Source organism: Haemaphysalis longicornis, unplaced genomic scaffold, assembly GCF_048455015.1.
Source record: "Haemaphysalis longicornis isolate Haplotype H1 unplaced genomic scaffold, Haemaphysalis longicornis Haplotype H1 scaffold_12, whole genome shotgun sequence".
NCBI classification, from domain to species: domain Eukaryota; kingdom Metazoa; phylum Arthropoda; class Arachnida; order Ixodida; family Ixodidae; genus Haemaphysalis; species Haemaphysalis longicornis.
The window spans coordinates 43,629,419-43,647,969 of NW_027526225.1; the positions used below are offsets into that span (position 1 = coordinate 43,629,419).

The 18,551-nt window shown below is 45.6% G+C and overlaps 1 protein-coding gene across 1 annotated transcript in view; it reads right to left on the minus strand.

Moving 5' to 3' along the window:
• LOC144162582 (protein O-mannosyl-transferase TMTC1-like) overlaps positions 1 to 18,551 on the minus strand; it is a 144,578-nt gene that overhangs the window by 72,978 nt on the left and 53,049 nt on the right. Inside the window, exon 2 of the mRNA XM_077693174.1 lies at positions 9,694 to 9,871. Coding sequence (XP_077549300.1) covers positions 9,694 to 9,871 — 178 coding nt within the window. The remainder of the gene's footprint in view (positions 1 to 9,693; positions 9,872 to 18,551) is intronic.

Sequence of the window (18,551 nt, forward strand, 5' to 3'; positions counted from 1 at the left end):
GAGATTGCTCGGGTAGATTTTGTAGAGTGGTCTTCCGGAAAGGCGGACAGGTAGGGCGGCTTTCAATGTAATGAGTTCTTCGATCTGCAGCCGCCATTTGCGACTGCTACACCCAGATCAGCCTTTGACGCAGCCAAATGGACTCCTCTCGCAATTTCAGCTTGTACAAATAAAACACGAGGGTTTGTTATCAGGAGTTGGTATCTTAATTGCAATAGTCATCATTCCCAAGAAGAAAGTGAGTGTCTTTACCGAACTTTGATCTTATAAAACACGTAGCCGCTAATAATGACCTGCGATAAAAGCTGTATTGCCAATATATGTTTACCGAGAAACATCTGAAGGTTTGGGTGAGTCTCTGCTTACCATTGCGTTTCCGTGTTGAATAGTACGGACGAATTTTACCTTTTTGAGTTTTAAGCTAACCATCAATCCCAGCACCTTCGTTATCTTCGGAACGTTCACCGAAAAATGAAATCTTCATGACAGGGTAATGTTTCTTCTAGTGGTGGCAAGCGACTGCGATTCGCTTAACTTCGTTGTCGCCGCAGGATTAGTACCTTTTTATTCAATGTCCACCTTTTTTTTTTCTTTTGGAACCTTTTTCTGATAAGGGCTCGGCTGTCGTTAAGCCCATCGAGGTGACTTGAAAGACGCTCTTCGACCAGACTCTTCATTATCACGACTTGGCGTAAAATACAGTCGCAGGTAATACCCAAATTTTGCAACGTAACACGTGAGCAGAACAAAGCAATGGCTACTGATCAAGCCTCTTGCTTGCTGAGCCATATGCGGCCCCTTTGAATTCATCTTCGCAACCTGAATAAACAAGCATTGCCCCACTGTTCGCTGCTAGCGTAAGTACTATGCTAACTATTAGCAGTACCTGCTCCATATCTCGCAGGCTCAACCGGACCTTCGATGGTCGAAGCGAATGGTCATGCACTGGACCTAGCTCAACACAGCTTTGATTGCAGGCTGTAGACGTAACCGTGCCCCCCACCATGGTTCGCTACATTCGTCTTTCCTTTATGCAAAGTGGGGATCGAAGTGCCACATCCCCCACTTTTCGCTTTCTGAAATCTAGGCACCTCTACTCGGCGTTTCGGTTCCGGTGGTTGTTGCTTTCCTGCCCTAACACACCTGCCTCATATTATAGCACGAGACTTCATAGAGGTCCCCAGTCACGTGTCCTCAGCCTACCATAGGCCGCGACCCGACGATTTGCGGTGAGTCGATCCCACCAGTTGTGATATTAACATAGAGGCGAATTCAGCGTAACTGAGCATCAGTGATTAGATCGCGATTCAAGATTTTTTAACACGAACACAAGATTTAACAGGGATTCACGAAGATTTCACTTGCATCATATCCGTCACGGAAGTGACGCCAGTACAACGAAGCAAGCGGCCTGTAAAGAGCGCACCGCTGCACACAGAGTCTTCTTGCGGGGAAGCAACCTTTAGTACCAAAGAGAACGTTATACTTCGGGTTGTTCCTTTTCGGGTTTTATATTTTAACACGAAAGTGTTTTATTCCGCGATGCACCAAGATTTCACTGTCGTCATATCCGTCACGAAAATGACGCCAGTACACCTTTGCCGAAGCGACCCGCCAGCAGGATGTCTCTTGCCAAGCACACCCACACGACAGCCGCCGACCCGCAAATTATGCTCAGCTGCAGATTCCTATGACAGAAATCAACCACAGTTTTTTATGCACATCCGAGTCCCGGTGCGTGTGCGTTGACCTGCAACAGAGACCAGTGATTTTTTTATACAACCTGCCATCTCTTCTTGTTTTCACAAGTCATTACAACCGCCTTCGAAACTCGACTCCAACAGGGCGGCTGGCATTGTTCGGAAGTATACTGAATGACACTGAAGGACAGGAAACCAGCTACCTGGATCATAGAGAAAACTGGAGTAGAATATATCATAGTTTAAATAAAGAAAAGGAAATGGACATGGACTTGGGCTGCCCATGTAGTTAGATGAACCGACAACCGGATGACAACTAGAGTAACAGAGTAGATACCAAGAAATGGGTGTAGAAGAACGGGAAGGCCACTAATTCGATGGAGGGATGAAACACGGAACTTCGCGGGTAAACTGTGCACTCGAGCAGCGCAGGAGAGGAGCCGTTGGAGGTCAGTGGGAGAGGCTTTCGTCCTCCAGTGGACCTGAGTACGCTGATGATGATGATTAATATGCAAAATGTCTTGCTTTGCCATGGTCAGTCCTTGAATAATATAATAAAGGCGCCAGCAGTACCCTAACCCTGGTGCACAGTAGGCAGGAATCCCTTGAAATTTATCTAGTTTCCATCAAATGGCAACATTAAGCGCACTTGTCGTGGCGCAGTGTCACACTATTTATGGTATGATTAACGCAAACGGGTCGTTCGGTGTCACTTCATCCGTTCCTGCAACTCGTCGGGATTTCCAAGTACACTTTCATGAACAGGACCACTTTTGCAGTCAACTCCCGGCTCTTGTGCGTCCTCACAGGAAACGTTTAGGGCTAAAGGCAACTCGGTCCAGCTTACTCTAAAGCGATGACAAGTAAATTACAGCCAGAAGAGCAAGCTATTAGCAATACTTCGGCCCCACAAAAAGAAAAAGCGAACGAGAGCCTTGTTTTCCCATGTTCCAGCAATCAAAATGAAACTACCTCATTTTTTATTTATCGTTTTGTTCAATGAGATCCGCATCATTGTTTCAGAGAGAGTGAGACAAACATTTTCTAGAAAATTAAGAATACTGCCTTTTTGTCGGGCAAGCTCAAAATTTCTGACATTTTGGACATTTTAGCTTGGACGGCAGCGAAGCACGTTGTTGGGCTAGTTTGTACAGCACTTTAAAAGTAGAAAAACTGCGGGTCAAAGACAAGACTCCCACGAAGGGGACAGGACGGGCTTAGACTAAAAACTACTCTTCCAATGACGAAGTATCGGTTTTGCAGTACCTTCGAACCATCGCAATTCTTAAAAAAAAATTGTATGTGCCTGCTTGTTTTTCGGCGTTAGATTATTCCAGAGTTTTCTGGGGTTTACGCATAAAATGTATATATTTTATGGTGATAAAGCGTTTGTTTAGAGCATTTCAGAAGACGCGTGTGTTCATGAAGGCAAACGGAGTATTTATTCTGCTTGGCTGCTGTAGTTCGGTGTTTGCGTTTTTTCCTTTGTGAAAGTTCTGTAATGGTATTAAATTCTACGGTTGATTAGCATAGGCGCAAATACGAATATTGTAAACTTATTTTTTGACTAGCTCTCGAATTTTATGTTTGTATAGTAGGCAAATTTGTTCAACTGTCATGGAAGGTTGGAAACCTTACAATATCTGTAGACGTTTTCAAGATCGGAGTTATAGCCACTAAAGTTTGCTTTGTTTTACTCACGAATATACCTTACGGAAGGTAATCGGCGAAGAATCGAAACGCGAATGTCGAACAAAACAGTTTTGTGGTCGCTGACCCCATTTATGCAGGATAACTGTTGAATTAGATCAGGATTCGAAGCAAAAGTCAGGTGAAAAGTATTAATACCACGTGTCGGCGAAGTGACTGCTCGGGTGAAGTTGAACGTTAGTGCTAAATTCAGGAAAACTTTTGATGGACGGATGGTGGGCACGAGTTATTCCCGTCGATGTCAGGAAATGTGAAGTCACCGCACTGAAAGTAATCAGCACGAGCAAAGCGACAGCGAGTATCAAGCATGACCGACTGAAGGGCGTACATAAATAAAATTTCGAAGTCAGGAGATTAGTAGCACGTTATCTTATACGTATGTTTGTACTGAAACTACAGGATATATTTGCGCAAACATTTTAGGATTACTGTCAATTTTAACATGAAAGGAAAGCAAGGAAGCTTTGACAAAGATTATGACACCTCCACTCCTACGCCCTATGGGTCAATTATGTACGCGTGGTATGACGTCCTATGGTCTTGTAGGTGCTCGTCTCTAATCGAAGCGTTTAGCCATGTTCAGTTAATATTGCAATGTCAGTGGCATTATCCTCCAAGGTAGTTTAAAACGAAGGAAGGAATAAAGGTAAAAGAAAGGCAGGAATGTCAACCAGGCTACGGCGTAGTTTGCTATCCTACACGTGGGAAAGGGGAATGGGGGAAAAAATATGAAAACATTAGAAGAACGGGAAGGTAAAGAGAGAGTGTAAAGAGGTGTGACCAGCGCCACGACGCTATAGGCGATAGAGTTCATTGACTTCACAGAGAGCAGACCCTTGCGCTACTGTCTGCTGTGCAAGTTCGCTGTTTTCAGGAAGCACAGGAGCGCCTTTGTGGCCTTGTGCGTAGATGACGGTGAAGGCCAGTGGCCCAGGATTTTCTCCTCAGAGAACAGCCGCCGAGAATCGAGCTTCCGTAAAGTTGAGGAGAGGTGCCTTCTTGCCAATGAAAAACGTGGACATTCTTATAGAAGACGGCGTATGGTCTCCGGTGTGGCGCAGACTTCGCACGCCTCGCTGTCTGCCATTCCAATCAAATGGGAGTAAACATTTGTGAAGGCGACTCCAAGCCAGAGACGGCAAAGAACGGTTGAATCCGTCCGTAGGATGCCTAATGGAAGAGGACGCTGACGATGCGGGTCCAGGGAATGAATACGAGAGCTCGTGAACTCTTGGGTAGTCCATTTGGCTATCGTGGTCTCCGGGGCAAGTTTGCAGAGAGTCCTACCGGCGTCCGTCCTGGATAATGGAATAGATATGGTCTCCGACTTTTGCTGTGCCAAGCGGGCGGCAGCATCCGCACTTTCATTGCGGACAATGCCTCAGTGACTGGGAAGCCACTGGAACGCAATGTCCCGACCCGCTTGAGCAGCATGGCCATACAGTAGCCTTAACTCGGCCAGCAGCTGTTCATGGGGCCCACAGCACAGGGCTGACTGGAGCGATTGGAGCGCAGGTTCGGAGTCACAGAAGATCGTCAATCTTCGGCATGAGGCTTGCTCAATGGTGTGAAAGGCGCAACGGATAGCGGTAAGTTATGTAGCTACGGAAGTGGTGGGTTGGGCTATTTTGAATTATGTGGCCATCGACAATGATGCTATAACCACGGCGCCGGCAGAACCAGAGGCTTTTACGAGCCATCGGTTTAAATATGGGTGCGGTCACTGTATCGCTCATGTAGATAGATGAGAGTTAGCTGCTGTGGTGCTAGCGTCAGAAAATCTCACTTCTTTGTCAACCCTGGAAGACATGCTTGTGGCTGCAGCGTACACCAAAGTTGGAGCGGCGGCCTCGTTGCAGGCGTATAGTTGGATGGAATGCTAGTGATTTGCGCAGCTACAACCTTTGCCAAAGATGCATGGAAGCGTCCCGATGGCACATTCGCAAGGTGATGATGAGGCAGTGGTAGTTAGATGCCCCACAAATATTCAGGAACTGCAAGTAAAACAAGCGCAGGCCCTCCGAACTTGCCTTGACCTACCACGCTGCACGCCAACAGCTGCAACCATTGCTGCGGCCCGTGATCACCCTTTGTCCACATACGTGACAATTGATACCCTCATGGCGCATTTTAAGATGGCTTAAAAAGCTTCCTTCTTGGGGAGCTGGAGCTTCTGACGTTTGAAAGTAAAACTGATGCGCAATTGTAAGTAGGGGCGTGGTCTTCGCGCACAAATAAAGGCCCCGAAATGGGAAGCCTGGAAGCCAGCCGTGGCTGCTATGGTTTCAGATCAATCCCAGAATCGAATACCGGATCGTAGATCGTGTCAAGTCGATTGCTCTAGTATCATTTGATTTTCCCACCGGCTATTTCAAATATACGCACTAGCGGTCAGAAGGTACGGTAGGCTCTCGCTGTCATGCTCACGCATTGATCCTTTGACAGAGCTTGTGCGCACGGCAATACATTTAAAAAGAATCGCAACTGGAAGAATGCCTACCGCATGGGGCTGAGGCGTTATAGTTTATCCTGTTTGCTGTCCGAGGGCTCTGTGTTTTAAAAACCACAGGACCAGTACAAGTTCTTCGGTGCATTCATTTTACAGTAACATGTCCCTGCATTACTGTTGTTTCGGGAGAACAGTTTGACAAGCAGCGCCAATTCCGTTCCTCAATCTGCGATTTGTGATGCGACAACTCATAGTGCATGAAAATGTAATGGGCCACGATTTTGTTTTCGCGCTTTTGGCATCTTTATTGATTGATTGATTGATTGATTGATTGATTGATTGATTGATTGATTGATTGATTGATTGATTGATTGATTGATTGATTGATTGATTGATTGATTGATTGATTGATTGATTGATTGATTGATTGATTGATTGATTGATTGATTGATTGATTGATTGATTGTAGGGATTAACGCGCCGACACATCGCAGGAGAAGAGGCGCGCCGTAGTGGAGGGCTGGGGATCAATTTTCACCACTTGCAGATCTTTAACCTGCGCCCAAATTTCGTACACACGGGCATTTTTGCTTTTCGCTTCCATCAGAAAAGCGACCGGCCCGGCCGGGAATGGAACCCGCGTCCTCGTGCTCAGCAGCACAACGCCTTAGCCACTGAGCGACCGCGGCGGGTGCTTTTGGCATCTTCTGCGTTAATAACTACTGCTGTTGCGAATTGTATATTTGCATTCACGGCAGTTTAATCAATCGATATAGGCAAGCTGCTTTTATACTTCAGTGTCCCTTTCAGGGAAGTTTGAAGATTTCTGAAAAAGAGCATTTGTAAGCTGTTTTCAATGAGCGCCCTAATGGGTGTGCAAGCGGAATAATTTTGGAAAAATAATCAGTCGTGTCAAATTGAGAATGATATAAGATAAATATACTGCCTCCCGCAGTTGTCGCAACATCGTATTGCAATAGTACCGTTTTCCTGCAACGTCCCCCGGCTTCCTAATAACGGCGGTTCATCGTGCTCTCACTACATATACAATAAACTGAATTTATTTCCGGAAAGGCCAGGCAAATGCTAAGTAGATGATCGAAAACTCCGCATCTTGGTATGAACAGGCGTATCTAAGAAGCCCTTCCTGCACTGCCTTGTCCAGTTCTACAAGTAGAGTCACATCAAGTGCCCGTCGCGCGTGCTCTTCTGGGTACTCTTTCCTTATATGAAACGTTCTGAGTGCCAATACTAGCTAAGGTCGTTGCAATCCGACATCTACCACGTTGCTGCGTTAAGATAGCAAGCACAACAGCACTACCAAGTCCTTAAATTCCACAAACATTTACGACTTTTTTCAGGTAACAAAAAACCGAAAAAAAACTGTCTAAGAAACTTTTCTGCTCTTGTTTTTGGACGGGCTGCGGTATAGCTGCAAACAGAAGTAGGTACACGTGTAATTTGTAAAATTCCACAAAGACGTTTTTCGGCATTCTAGTCATTTGGAATTCTGCTAAAAAAGGCTATTTGTGGGAATTTAACTTCGGGGAATATTTATGTTAACAAGTTTCAATAACTTCTATACACAAACGCGGAAAGGTTTATGACTGTGTAAAAGCGGATGACTTATGACTGGCAACATAACATGGCTTTTCTTTTCGAAGCGCTTTATCTGGCTTCCCCGCACTGGGACTCATACGGTGGCAAAGAAGCCTCTAAGGAAACAAAATCTCCATGTTTTGCAAGGTGAAAGGGCAGGTTACTATTATGCTGTTTAATGAAACAGGCGGCAAATATTCTTGGGTATAAAAACAATAAAATGACTAAGCTGATAAGCCAAGTAAAGTGGAAGTCTGGGCCTGTTCGTTCATCATGTTCAGGGAAACACACTTGAAAACACGCTACACAAGAGGAGAGGGACGATAAGGACAGTCACTGGATCGTGTTTTCACTGTTTTTTTTTTCCCTAACTGATATGCCAAACTTCTAAAGTAGAGCTGACCTTTATTTAGAAAACCATAACGGCTGCCAGACTTCATCTCTACTTGGTGTTCACGTTGAAAGGGTACAGCGCAGGCAGATGAAGGACGCCGAAGAATGCACAAGACGAGCGCTGTCTCGTGCAAGCAGCACCGGCTTGTCCGTTCTTCCTTCGTCCTTTTTGTTGGTTTTCGCTGTAACCCATCAACATGTACACCCACGAACTTGCCTAACTATCCATTTTCCCTCATTTGTCTGTTTATATGGCAACCCCTTTGTGGCTAGCAGAACGAGCGCCTATTACTTTGCAGGAATGTACAGATAAGAATGACTGAATACGCACAGCCAATAATTCCTGTAAGACGAATAACACGTGCGCGTTTTTGTGTGCTCGAGTTTATGGTGTCCCTGTGTGACCGTGCGCGTCCGTACGTGCCCGTGAATGAGCGATTGTGTCCGTGCGTGTCCTTGTAGCACTCGTTACGCTAAAATCAGTCGTTATGTCGTATCCTAGCACACGTGTGATAAGAGGCCCGAAGATAGATTTGCCAGTATTAGCAAAGGAACGGTTCGCGTCAAAACAACGTAAATGACGCAGTAAACAAAAGGGTATGAAACAGCACTGGTGCTTCATGAATTATCGTGATTTGTTTTTGCTTGCGCATTTTTATTTTCAATGTGTTGTACCCATTTGCACAAGACGTTCTGCTTGTTTGAATTTAAGGTGTCACTAGACCTGGCTTGAAGATATAGCGGAAATTATATTGCTAAGCTGATAGTGGTAGCTGTGGCACAGTGGAAAGTTAAACAATGCAGCAAAAAAACTCTTCATGGGTGCTGTGGTTGTGCATTGTTGAAATTACCGTAGACACTTGGGCCAATATATTTCAAATGCTTCCTTATTGCACGCAAAAAAATCCGAATGAAATGAATAATATCATGCCGACGCTACCATGCGGTAGTAAGGTGTAGTTACTGTGCCTACAAGGAAAAAAGCGAGGCCTCCGTTAGCACAGAGCACTACGCAACAACCAAGCATCTTGTGCTCTTTCAGGTGAACCCCTTCCTGAGCTTCATTCTCTTGTACACCTACTTTTCCATAATCACAACCTTTGTTTCATGTTCTTTCAGGTATATGAAATAAACATCGAGGTAACTAGCAGAATTACTCCAGTGTGGGGCTGTTCGCCTAATACAAGCGTAGCCGTCCCTAGCCACACTTTTTCTTAATGCCATATACATTTCGCTTTTTTACCCTTTTTTAAACAGCTATTAATACCAGGATAACATTTCTGCAGTTTTCATTCTTTACTTGCTATTAGCTTCAGCATTGCGTCGATGCACCTCGAAGTTGGACGCTCAAAAATTCACACGTTAATGGAAAAAGTTGCAGAACTGCTTGGCAGAACCCCGGCGTCGGATTGTTTGCTTAAACACACAGGAGTTGCAATATTCGCTAGCAGAAACCTGGCGTGGGATTGTTAGCTCATGCTTAAGGTAGACGCGCACAAAGCTCAAGCTAGCAAAGTTAACAGTAGACACCTGACCGTTGTTTGCAACATATATTTAGGAGAATCTGCGAACATAAACATGTCTTTTGCGCAGGCGGGTCATGGTGCTATTCATTTTTATTCGTCAGTAATTGTTATAATTTTGCCACAAGCCCCAACCATCAGTGGTGCGAAAAAGTAGTTGTCACATTGAGCACAAAAAGAATAACACGAATTTTCGTGTTGCGGATGTCGAAGCACGCAATCCCAGAGTGCACACTCGGCATTATTAAGTGGCGAGATGTACCCTAATTTCTGCCTTCACTTTGAGGAGCTATGTTTCAACGAATAAACCATGACTCACGGCTTCGGTGTGCACTGGGTGTGCGGCGAACAGCACTGCAGCCAAGCCCGCCGGCAGGGGCTGCAGTCTCACTGCTGATTGGGCAATCGCTGCGACGAGGGCCGAGCATGCGGCGTGCAGCGCAACGTTGACGATGTGGTAGCTGCGGACGTGAAGCCCGCTTGCCAGGAAGTTCGCTCTGCGAAGATGCGAGAAAGCAGCAGCTTTAGCCTGACGTTTCGGCTGCATAGATTGTTCTCTCTGAATAGTCTATACCAGAAAACAGTTACTCATGTGTTAGAATGAGTTATTCATCCTCTCGCTTGACACAACAAGTTTCAGCACTATTGTTACTACACAAAAAAAAAGAAATGAACTGAGAAGCATTGCAATGCAATGCTGTTTTTTTTCAGGCTGGTCATGTCTTGACGCGTAGCGTTAACGGTCCTGTTGTAGAAGGAGTGAAGACATGGAATGGACAAAAGGAAATTAGAGCCACGAAAATAAACAGATTGGCCTGAAGACAGGTAACATGACGCACACAATGAAAACTGCGTTTGCCTTCGGCGAAAATATAGCTGCGAAGAACAATGACGCCATGTCACTCTCGTTCAAAACTTTCAGCAGTATACTGCTCAAGCCAGCTCACGTACGCAGTAGAAGGCGCAGGGCTGAGCGAGAATTTGATATCCACAGAAAATGCGGCCGTACGCCTAAAAAGCACGGCTAGAAAAGGAAACTATAAAGCTTTTTCGGAGGCTACGAAACGGAGGAAAAATTTGCCCAGGTCCGGGATTTTTCAATTAATGTCTCTTCAGCGGAAAAGTTTCTGACGAAAGCTGTACAACATTCTCTGTACCCAGATGGCCACAGGTGAAGCTACAGTAAACTTCTGCGAAGAAAAGGTTTTTTTTTTCGCAACAAGGTACTCCATTTTAGGGATTTTCCCTCGACGGGTGGTTAATGCTACAGTTAAATCGAAGCATTAAAGATATTTTGTGTGAGTTTGTGCCTTACTCTGCCATTTTTTTTTGCAAGGATTTCTAAATAATTGTTTCCTTGGGCATTGGTTTCGTTTATCGGGCCACTATTTATTGAAATATATGTATCTCAAAAAACCATGTTGTTAAGGCCATACCACTACTGCGGCACACAGGGTTGTAGCCAGAATATTTTTTGAGGGGGTTACGATTTGTGTTTTGTACTTAAGAGAAGAATTCCAATTTCTTGGTTTAGAAAGCCTCTATTTTATCACATTTCCCCGCAGGATTTTCCAGAATTCCCTGGAGCCTTTCCTGAGCTGTCTTTGTGCAGCTGATAGATCTTTACGTGGTCTTCTGTTTGGTGTTGGGCGTTAGCCAGCGCCACGTATAGCTGCTTTACATAGCCTTCTGGGTGCAAACGCAGTTCAGAGAATCTGAGTTTGAGAGTGAACTAAATTACATTACATCTGCCGCTCACCAGCATTTGACTACGCATTTCCCGTTTTGTACCAAACGGCATGCTTACTTTGCATGCTAAAGTTGTAAGTTAAAAGCGCCCGTATGAAAAAGAACAAGACATTGTTGAGTAATCGAGGATTTGTATTGACTTGGATTTCGTGGTAGGCCGACGTAAAACCGGATTTAGTCAAGTGCGCATTTAGCCCACTCGTGTGTTCTCCTGCGTGTGAAGAGCCATGTTCTTCGGCGTAACTTCGAAGCTCTTGCAGCAAATCCCTCTGGAGTTGTATCTGGAGCGCGCTACAATGGCGGAAGTAAGGAAGCGAGAAAGTAAAGAGTCTTACCACAGTACGTTAGCGAAAGACACAACTGCACTATCACGACTCGCGCAACCCAAATTTAGGCATGCATCCGGGTTTACCGCCTGTGTGAAGGATCTGAATGAGCAGAAGAAACGAACAAGCGGACAACGAACAAGACCACCGACAAAGAAGCGACGCTCCAAGGTTTCACCATCCCAAAGGTCAAGGCACTCAGAGTATTGGGTCTGACTTTCAAAAAGACGGGTAAAGTGCCGCCACCCTACAAAAACTACAAAACACTGTCACCCAGGTAACCAACCTTATCGAGCGAGTGATGAGCAAAAAACACGGGCTGAAAGAAGAGGGCATGATAAGAATGCTACAGGCCCTTTTAGCAGAGTCACCTGCGGAACCCCTTACTTGGGGCTAAAAATTGTCGAAATAAACTCGATATTTAGTTGAGAGTGCGCTCGCCCCCTCCTTCCTGTATGTTTGGTCAACTTCGCGCAAAGCCCCAATATTTCAATTCGGCGAAACTACAAATTATCACTCGGGCTATCAGCGAAGACCATGATAGAAATTCTTTTCCAGTTGGCTGTCCAAAACATGTGGCAGGAACTCCGTGAGGCGCACAAAGCCAGCCAAATCGAGCGACTCAAGCTTACCGAGAACGCCCAAGCTACCCTTCCCCAACTCGGTTATGAGCCCAGCCTGGGAACCCAAAACCAAACACGATACATTTTCATGCCTTGAGAGAATACATTATGGTTGCGAACGTCCCACACAACATGAACCCAGTTTGCAACAAGCGGCGAAGGGAATCCAGGGTCAAGCCCTGAGAAAATTCTACAGCAAGGACAGCTCAACAAGATATGATTAAATTCTAACTGCGCAACATGACGAGAACAAATGAGGGCAGAAATGAACAGAGATTTGCAACTATATATTTTATTTAGAAACCGTAAACATATCGGTGTTGACGAGGCGCTTCACGTGGTACTGGAAAATTTTGCGTATCAGGGTGTGTTGTCTTTTCAGCTGCGTGTGCTGCTTAGATATTAGCACTCCTTTTGGGTAAGCACGAGCCACTGCTGGTTCACACATGCGTCGCCTAGCCTTTTAATGTGGAAGGCTTCTATTAATTCCTTGTTTTACTGCCTCGTGTTTCTTGACAAAACAACAGCATCCCCAAACAGCATCTCAACCATCATTTCATTCATGCGGTAATGGAGTCAGTACTAGCCATAGCAGCAAAACAGCCCAGATTCGAGGCCAGGTTATCACAGAAAACTAAGGACCTTATTGACGAGTGCCTGAAAATGTTAGTACGCACTGCCCGGGACCTAATTGAAATGGCAGAGCTTTACAAATTGATCAACAAAAGCAAGACTACCGACATCTTTGCCTTAACTTCTGCAAAACTTGAAGCATCATTGAATGCACGCATGCAGGGAAGGGACATTGACACACGAAGGGAGTTTTAAATCATCTAGAGGGAAGCTCACCATTGGTAAAAATAGAATGTATGCACTCCGGGACGCCAGTGATCAGATAACAAACCATATTGATGACATGCTACTAAAAATAGCCGAGGAATTCTACACAAAACTCTTCGCTTCTATCCCCGACGCAGAGCCAAGTTCTTCCGTACACGCAGTCGGTCAGGTTCCGCCGGTTACGAAAGGTGAGGTGGCAATGGCGCTCCACGCAATGAAGAAAGGCGGAGCTGCAGGAGATGATGGCATTACGACGGAAACATTGTGCCTCGGAGGCCGCGTTGTTCCAACGAAGCTTACAGCCCTGTTCTCGTAGTGCTTGAGGTCGTTAATGATGCCAAAGGCGTGGAAACATGCCAATTCACTTCGCCTACCCCATAAAGGCGATGCCGAGTAGCTTACAAATTGCAGGCAAATCATCGTCCTCTCCGTTACCTACAAAGTATTTACCAAGATAATTCTCAATCGCATAAGTGCCACTTTGGACTTTCAACAGCGACGAGGACCGGCCGGTTTCAGGAACGGCTTCATTCACACTATCAACCAGGGGATCGAAACGTGTTCCGAGTATAATGCATCGCTGTATATGTCATTCATAGATAATGAAAAATCCTCAGTGTACACTTCAGCAGTAATAAAGGCTTTACGTGATCACGGCGTCGACAAGGCATACATTGCGCTCTTCAAAAATATATACGACGGATGTACGGAAGCTATACGGCTCCATCATAGAACTTGTAAATTTCCCATACAAAAGGGGGTTCTGGCACGGGGACCTAATATCACCGCGAGTATTCAAGGCCTGTCTGGAGGGTGTCTTCAGAAAGCTTAAGTGGAGGAAAACCAGGGTGCGAATCAATGGGGAATTTCTCAGCCACCTGAGGTTTGCAGAGGACATTGTTTTGTTCAGTCAAACCAGCCAGGATTTGCAGCGCATGATTTGCCAATTATGCTCGGAAAGGCTCAAGCCTACGGCTCCAGGCTTAAAAATAAACACAAATTATTCCAAGATAATATCCAACCAGCACGCCACTGACCTAATTTCAAGGCAGGTAATGAAGTCTTGGAAGCAGTAGGCGACTAGGTATATCTCAGACAAGTCATAGCCGTTGATTTATGCCATCAAAGGGAAATTCCCCGCAGCATAAGCATGGGGTTGGCTGCGCTTGGTAAGAATTCATACATCCTCACTGGTAGGCCTCCTCTATCACTCAAACAGCTTGTATTTAATCAATGCGTTCTTCCAGTAATGACTTACGGGGCTAAAACATGGGGTTTCACCAAACGGCTTCAAAGGAAACTTAGATCTGTCACACGGGCCATGGAACGCAAAATGCTAGAGGTCACGCTAAGGGATTAGAAAATAGCCGCATGGATTAGAGAACACACCAAGGTGGAGGACATTCTACTTCAAATTAAGCAAAAGAAATGGGCACGAGCTGGTGACGCAATGCGTATGAGGGACAACAGGTAGACCATCTGTTTAACAGAGTGGCTGCCAATAGACCGCAAACGCAATAGGGCTCGGCCGAGGACTCGATGGCGAGGTAAGCTACGAACATTTGGGGGGAAAGCATGGATTCAGCTAACACTCGATAGGCGTGGCTGGAAATATTTAGGAGAGGCTTTCGTTCTGCAGTGGACACAACCAGGCCTATGATGATGATGATATATTTTCTACAAAAATTTAATGACGATCGTGACTACCTGGAACCTCGTCATCACACTACGCTATTCAGCTCAGCCACGTCATAAACGCAGCAAACCGATCTCTCTCCGAGTCCGCCAGCTAGCTCGCATCACCCCCATACCACGCACCCCACTTCGTGAGTACAGCAGTGGGCAGAGTTACTGACCAGCCTCGATCACCTTTTTTGAAGACGATGATCTTTCTTTGGCACGTAAAGCGGGAAAATTTTGGTCTGTCTGTCTGTCTGTCTGCCTGTCTGTCTGTCTGTCTGTCTGTCTCTTTATTCAGCCGCCCGGTCAAACATTAAAAGATTTTTTGATCGAGGTGTTCATATACGCACAGCATATTTGTAAACTGCAAATTTGCTCGCAACGGTTGTGCTTGTCAACATTGTCGAGCTAAAAGAAAACGGTAGGCATATTTGTGGCGACACAGCAATGCATTGTGTATAGTTGCATTGTTCGTTTTAGTAAAAATACATGACTGCTTTGTTTTTCTTTTGTTTTTTTGCAATAGCAAACAACAAATACGCTTTGCAAAAGATTTTTTGACCTCAAAATAAAAAACACGCTCGCGGTACCACCTCGTGGCACTGTTCCGAGTTCAAAAGTAACAAAAGGTTCCAGCAGGTGGCACGAGCACAGGAACGCAACAAAATTCAGTCGAGCAAGCCTCCAGTGTGCTTATCGTAGGATGAGCGAAACGGGAGGGGAAGAGCTTGAGAGGTGGGCGGGAAGGAGGAGAGAGGCATTTAAGTCGCAGAAGCCGTGGAAGACGGGGCTCTCTCGACGACATTTCCAGCGAGCGAAGTGCGCAGATACGCAGCCCATTCTTTTCTCTGGCTATCCCAAAAACCGATTGAGGTGCATTCTGGTATTTCTCACATGTATGCACATCAACATACACTGTCGTCATTGAAACTTGCCGCCGATTGCCAGGGTATGATTGTGGTTCGACAGCGAAGCCGCTGAGTGCACGACGCAAACGCTATTGACTGGGTGCAGCCTACACAGAGTGCATATGTGTTCAATTTAATTCACTTTTCCCGCATTTACATAGGTAGCCCGCGATAGATAAAGCATCACGCGGCTTTCTCTCTAACCACACACACCTTCCATAGGAGCTCATGTTATTTGTTACAACACTGTGACTGATAGCTCTCCACCACACCTGTTGAGATAACATTTCCATAGCTATCTAGTCAGAGCACACCAACGCTGCACAATTTCTTTTGGGCAACTTTAATTAAAACATAAGTTCCAGCCCTATTCTTAAAACAACGAGCCTGCACTAGGGTCCTATGTATTGAAAGCAAGCGTGAATTTATAGTTATGTAGAACTCCACGGTGAAATAAAAAACCAAAGCCCCTTTCTTAAGAGAAAGATGGCTGAAACGCAGAGCTTTCTCCAATGCAACCTGACTCAAAGCCAAACTCGAAAATCCAAACTGCTTCCACCATGTCGAAAAGGCGGTATAGAATAGAAGTCGCCTTCAGAGAAACGCGAGGGACTTAGGCCCAATCCGAACCAAGAAAAGCGTTTTTTAAGCGCTTTATGTCCCTTTGAAGAAACCCGTCGTGTAAGTTGGCTTTCTTGCAGTACGCTTTTTTTTTCTGAAAAAAATTGCGCCCACCTCCCCGCGAGGGGAACCCTGTGTAGATGCGACGCATCGCGGGGTTCACTTGGTGTTTCCGTTGGATTGATTCTGAAATCGCGTGAAACGTGTCGGGAACGCGTATGATTATTATGTTTTATGATTATTAATATGTTTTATTGGTCAATCTTGGTCAATCTCTCTAAGTGGTATGCTTGGGGCTTCGCTGTCGCAACGGCATTTACTCCATCATTGTTGCTGTAATTGGTAGCTTCTTTTCTTTTATCGCAAGTGTTAATCATTGCCCCATCATGCGTTGTATCAGTAGCATCTTGACATAGTTTGAATGAGTCAAGGATATAAGGCGCGTTCGTAGCATTTGATTCTGCCTCGGTTTTGTGGCGCAGTGGGAAGAGCAAGCACCATGTAGTTCGCGTTCCGCCCACAGGGTCGTGGGATCGAAACCGGGCGCCGCTAACTATTATTTTTTTTATAGAGTAGGGGGAGGGGCGGACGACAACAACGCCGACGACGCTGCATGGACAAGGCGAGTGAATGAGATGCAGTCGCATCTAAAAACCTTGAAATTTACCGTCGTCATCACGTGCCCTCCCATTGTGTAAAGTTGGCTTTCGTGCAATGCCACCGGTGAGGTACAGAAATCTTCAATTTATTAATTACAACATTCAATAATCGATAATTTAACCTTCTGCGCTAATATCGCGCAGTTGTGCGCGCAACTTCCTAGTGAAAAGGGAAGATCAATCAACGCATCACAAACACCCGCGTCTGCTTCTACAACGCACAAAAGGATCTGCAATGTCTCCAAGGATTGAATGAAAAAGGGGGTGACTTAAAATGTGCGAAGAATTAAAGATACGTTCGGTCAAATTCTGCCCAAACAGTCAATGAGTTTAATATGCAACATGTATTACTAACATAGTTTAAAGCACGATTTCTCAAAAAATGTTAAGCTCGTAATGAGCAGCACAAGTGGAATTCTAACGTGTGAAAACGATTTTGATATCAAACGAGCAATTATGCTCTTCCAGACCAGGCTAAACTGCACTGGAAGATATAAACTGTTAGCAAACATACAATGATACTAATACTACACATCAGGCAAATACACAGCAGACAAGTACAATGGCGGTGGTCCTTCCGCGAGCGTCATCTTAAACAAGTCATGAGGGGTTACTTAGATAGTGCGTAATTTCTACAACTTTGGCTTGAAGAGTTCTCGCACGGAGACAAGGATAAGGTGCCCCTGAGTATTCGACCGCCAGCTTTTCATCGCGGTTCCGCCTTTAAGTACTGAATCATGGTGTCTCACCCGCCACGGTGGCTAAGTGACCAAGGCGTTGTGCTGCTGAGCTATCGTTATGCTGCTGAGTTTGATACCAGTCACGGCGGCTGCTTTTCAGGAGGAAGCGAAAAGCGAGAACGGCCGGGCGTTCGACATTTCGGTGCACTTTAAAGATTCCCGGGTGATCTTAATTAATCCGGGGGCCCCCACTATGGTGCACGTCATAGCCCATCACATATTTTTTTAGCACAGTGAGCAGACATGAGGCGAGCAGATACGCAGCCTTGTTTTCAGTTCTTTTCGTGCCGAGGTCCCGCCAGCACGTTATGGGCAAAGCAGTGCCGTAGCACCGCTTTTCGCTTGTCATTATGCCGTCCTCGAAGTCCGGAATGTCTCGGTCGGTTCCGCTCGCAGCGATTGGACACAGACTGGTCAAGCATAGCCGGCAGAAGTATTCAGAACAAGAAAAGCGGATGTTTTCATCCGTGTCTTTTATGGAACCCGGACGGTGCTCTGTCTTGTCAGTATCGCGGTCGGGAGGTTCCGAGTATTCCACGTAGCGCCGACCTTAGGGGGCATGCTCATTATAGCCGCTCTGCAAGGAAAATGCGGGTGCATGTTCGTGAACTGCTCGCTGTTTCTTAGCTTGACCTGGAATCCTTTCTTGTTTGTATCAAAGCGATTGGTTTGACCCAGTGAAAACACGTTTTTTTTTTATGTGTGTGTGCCCTTTAGACAGTTTTTGGGGTTGGCGCAGCCGTTGAGAGCTTGTCCGTGTTTGTGTGTGTTCAAACTTTATTTTGAGAATCGACGTTGAGCGGTCCCGTGGAGACGTCGAGGCAATGTTGGGAGTGTTTAGGTCACATTCCTATTAAACAATACCACCACTTTGTTAGTTTTTTAAGGCCTTTGAGAGGCGAGAAGTGCGCAATGTCGAGGTTGTACGTTCCTCTAAGTTATTCCGCTTCTTTCGTTTGCGTTGTATTGGATGTTTCTGAGGGAGAGAAATCGAGAGTCGCTTGATGCACCCTCTGCTAGATATCTGAGCT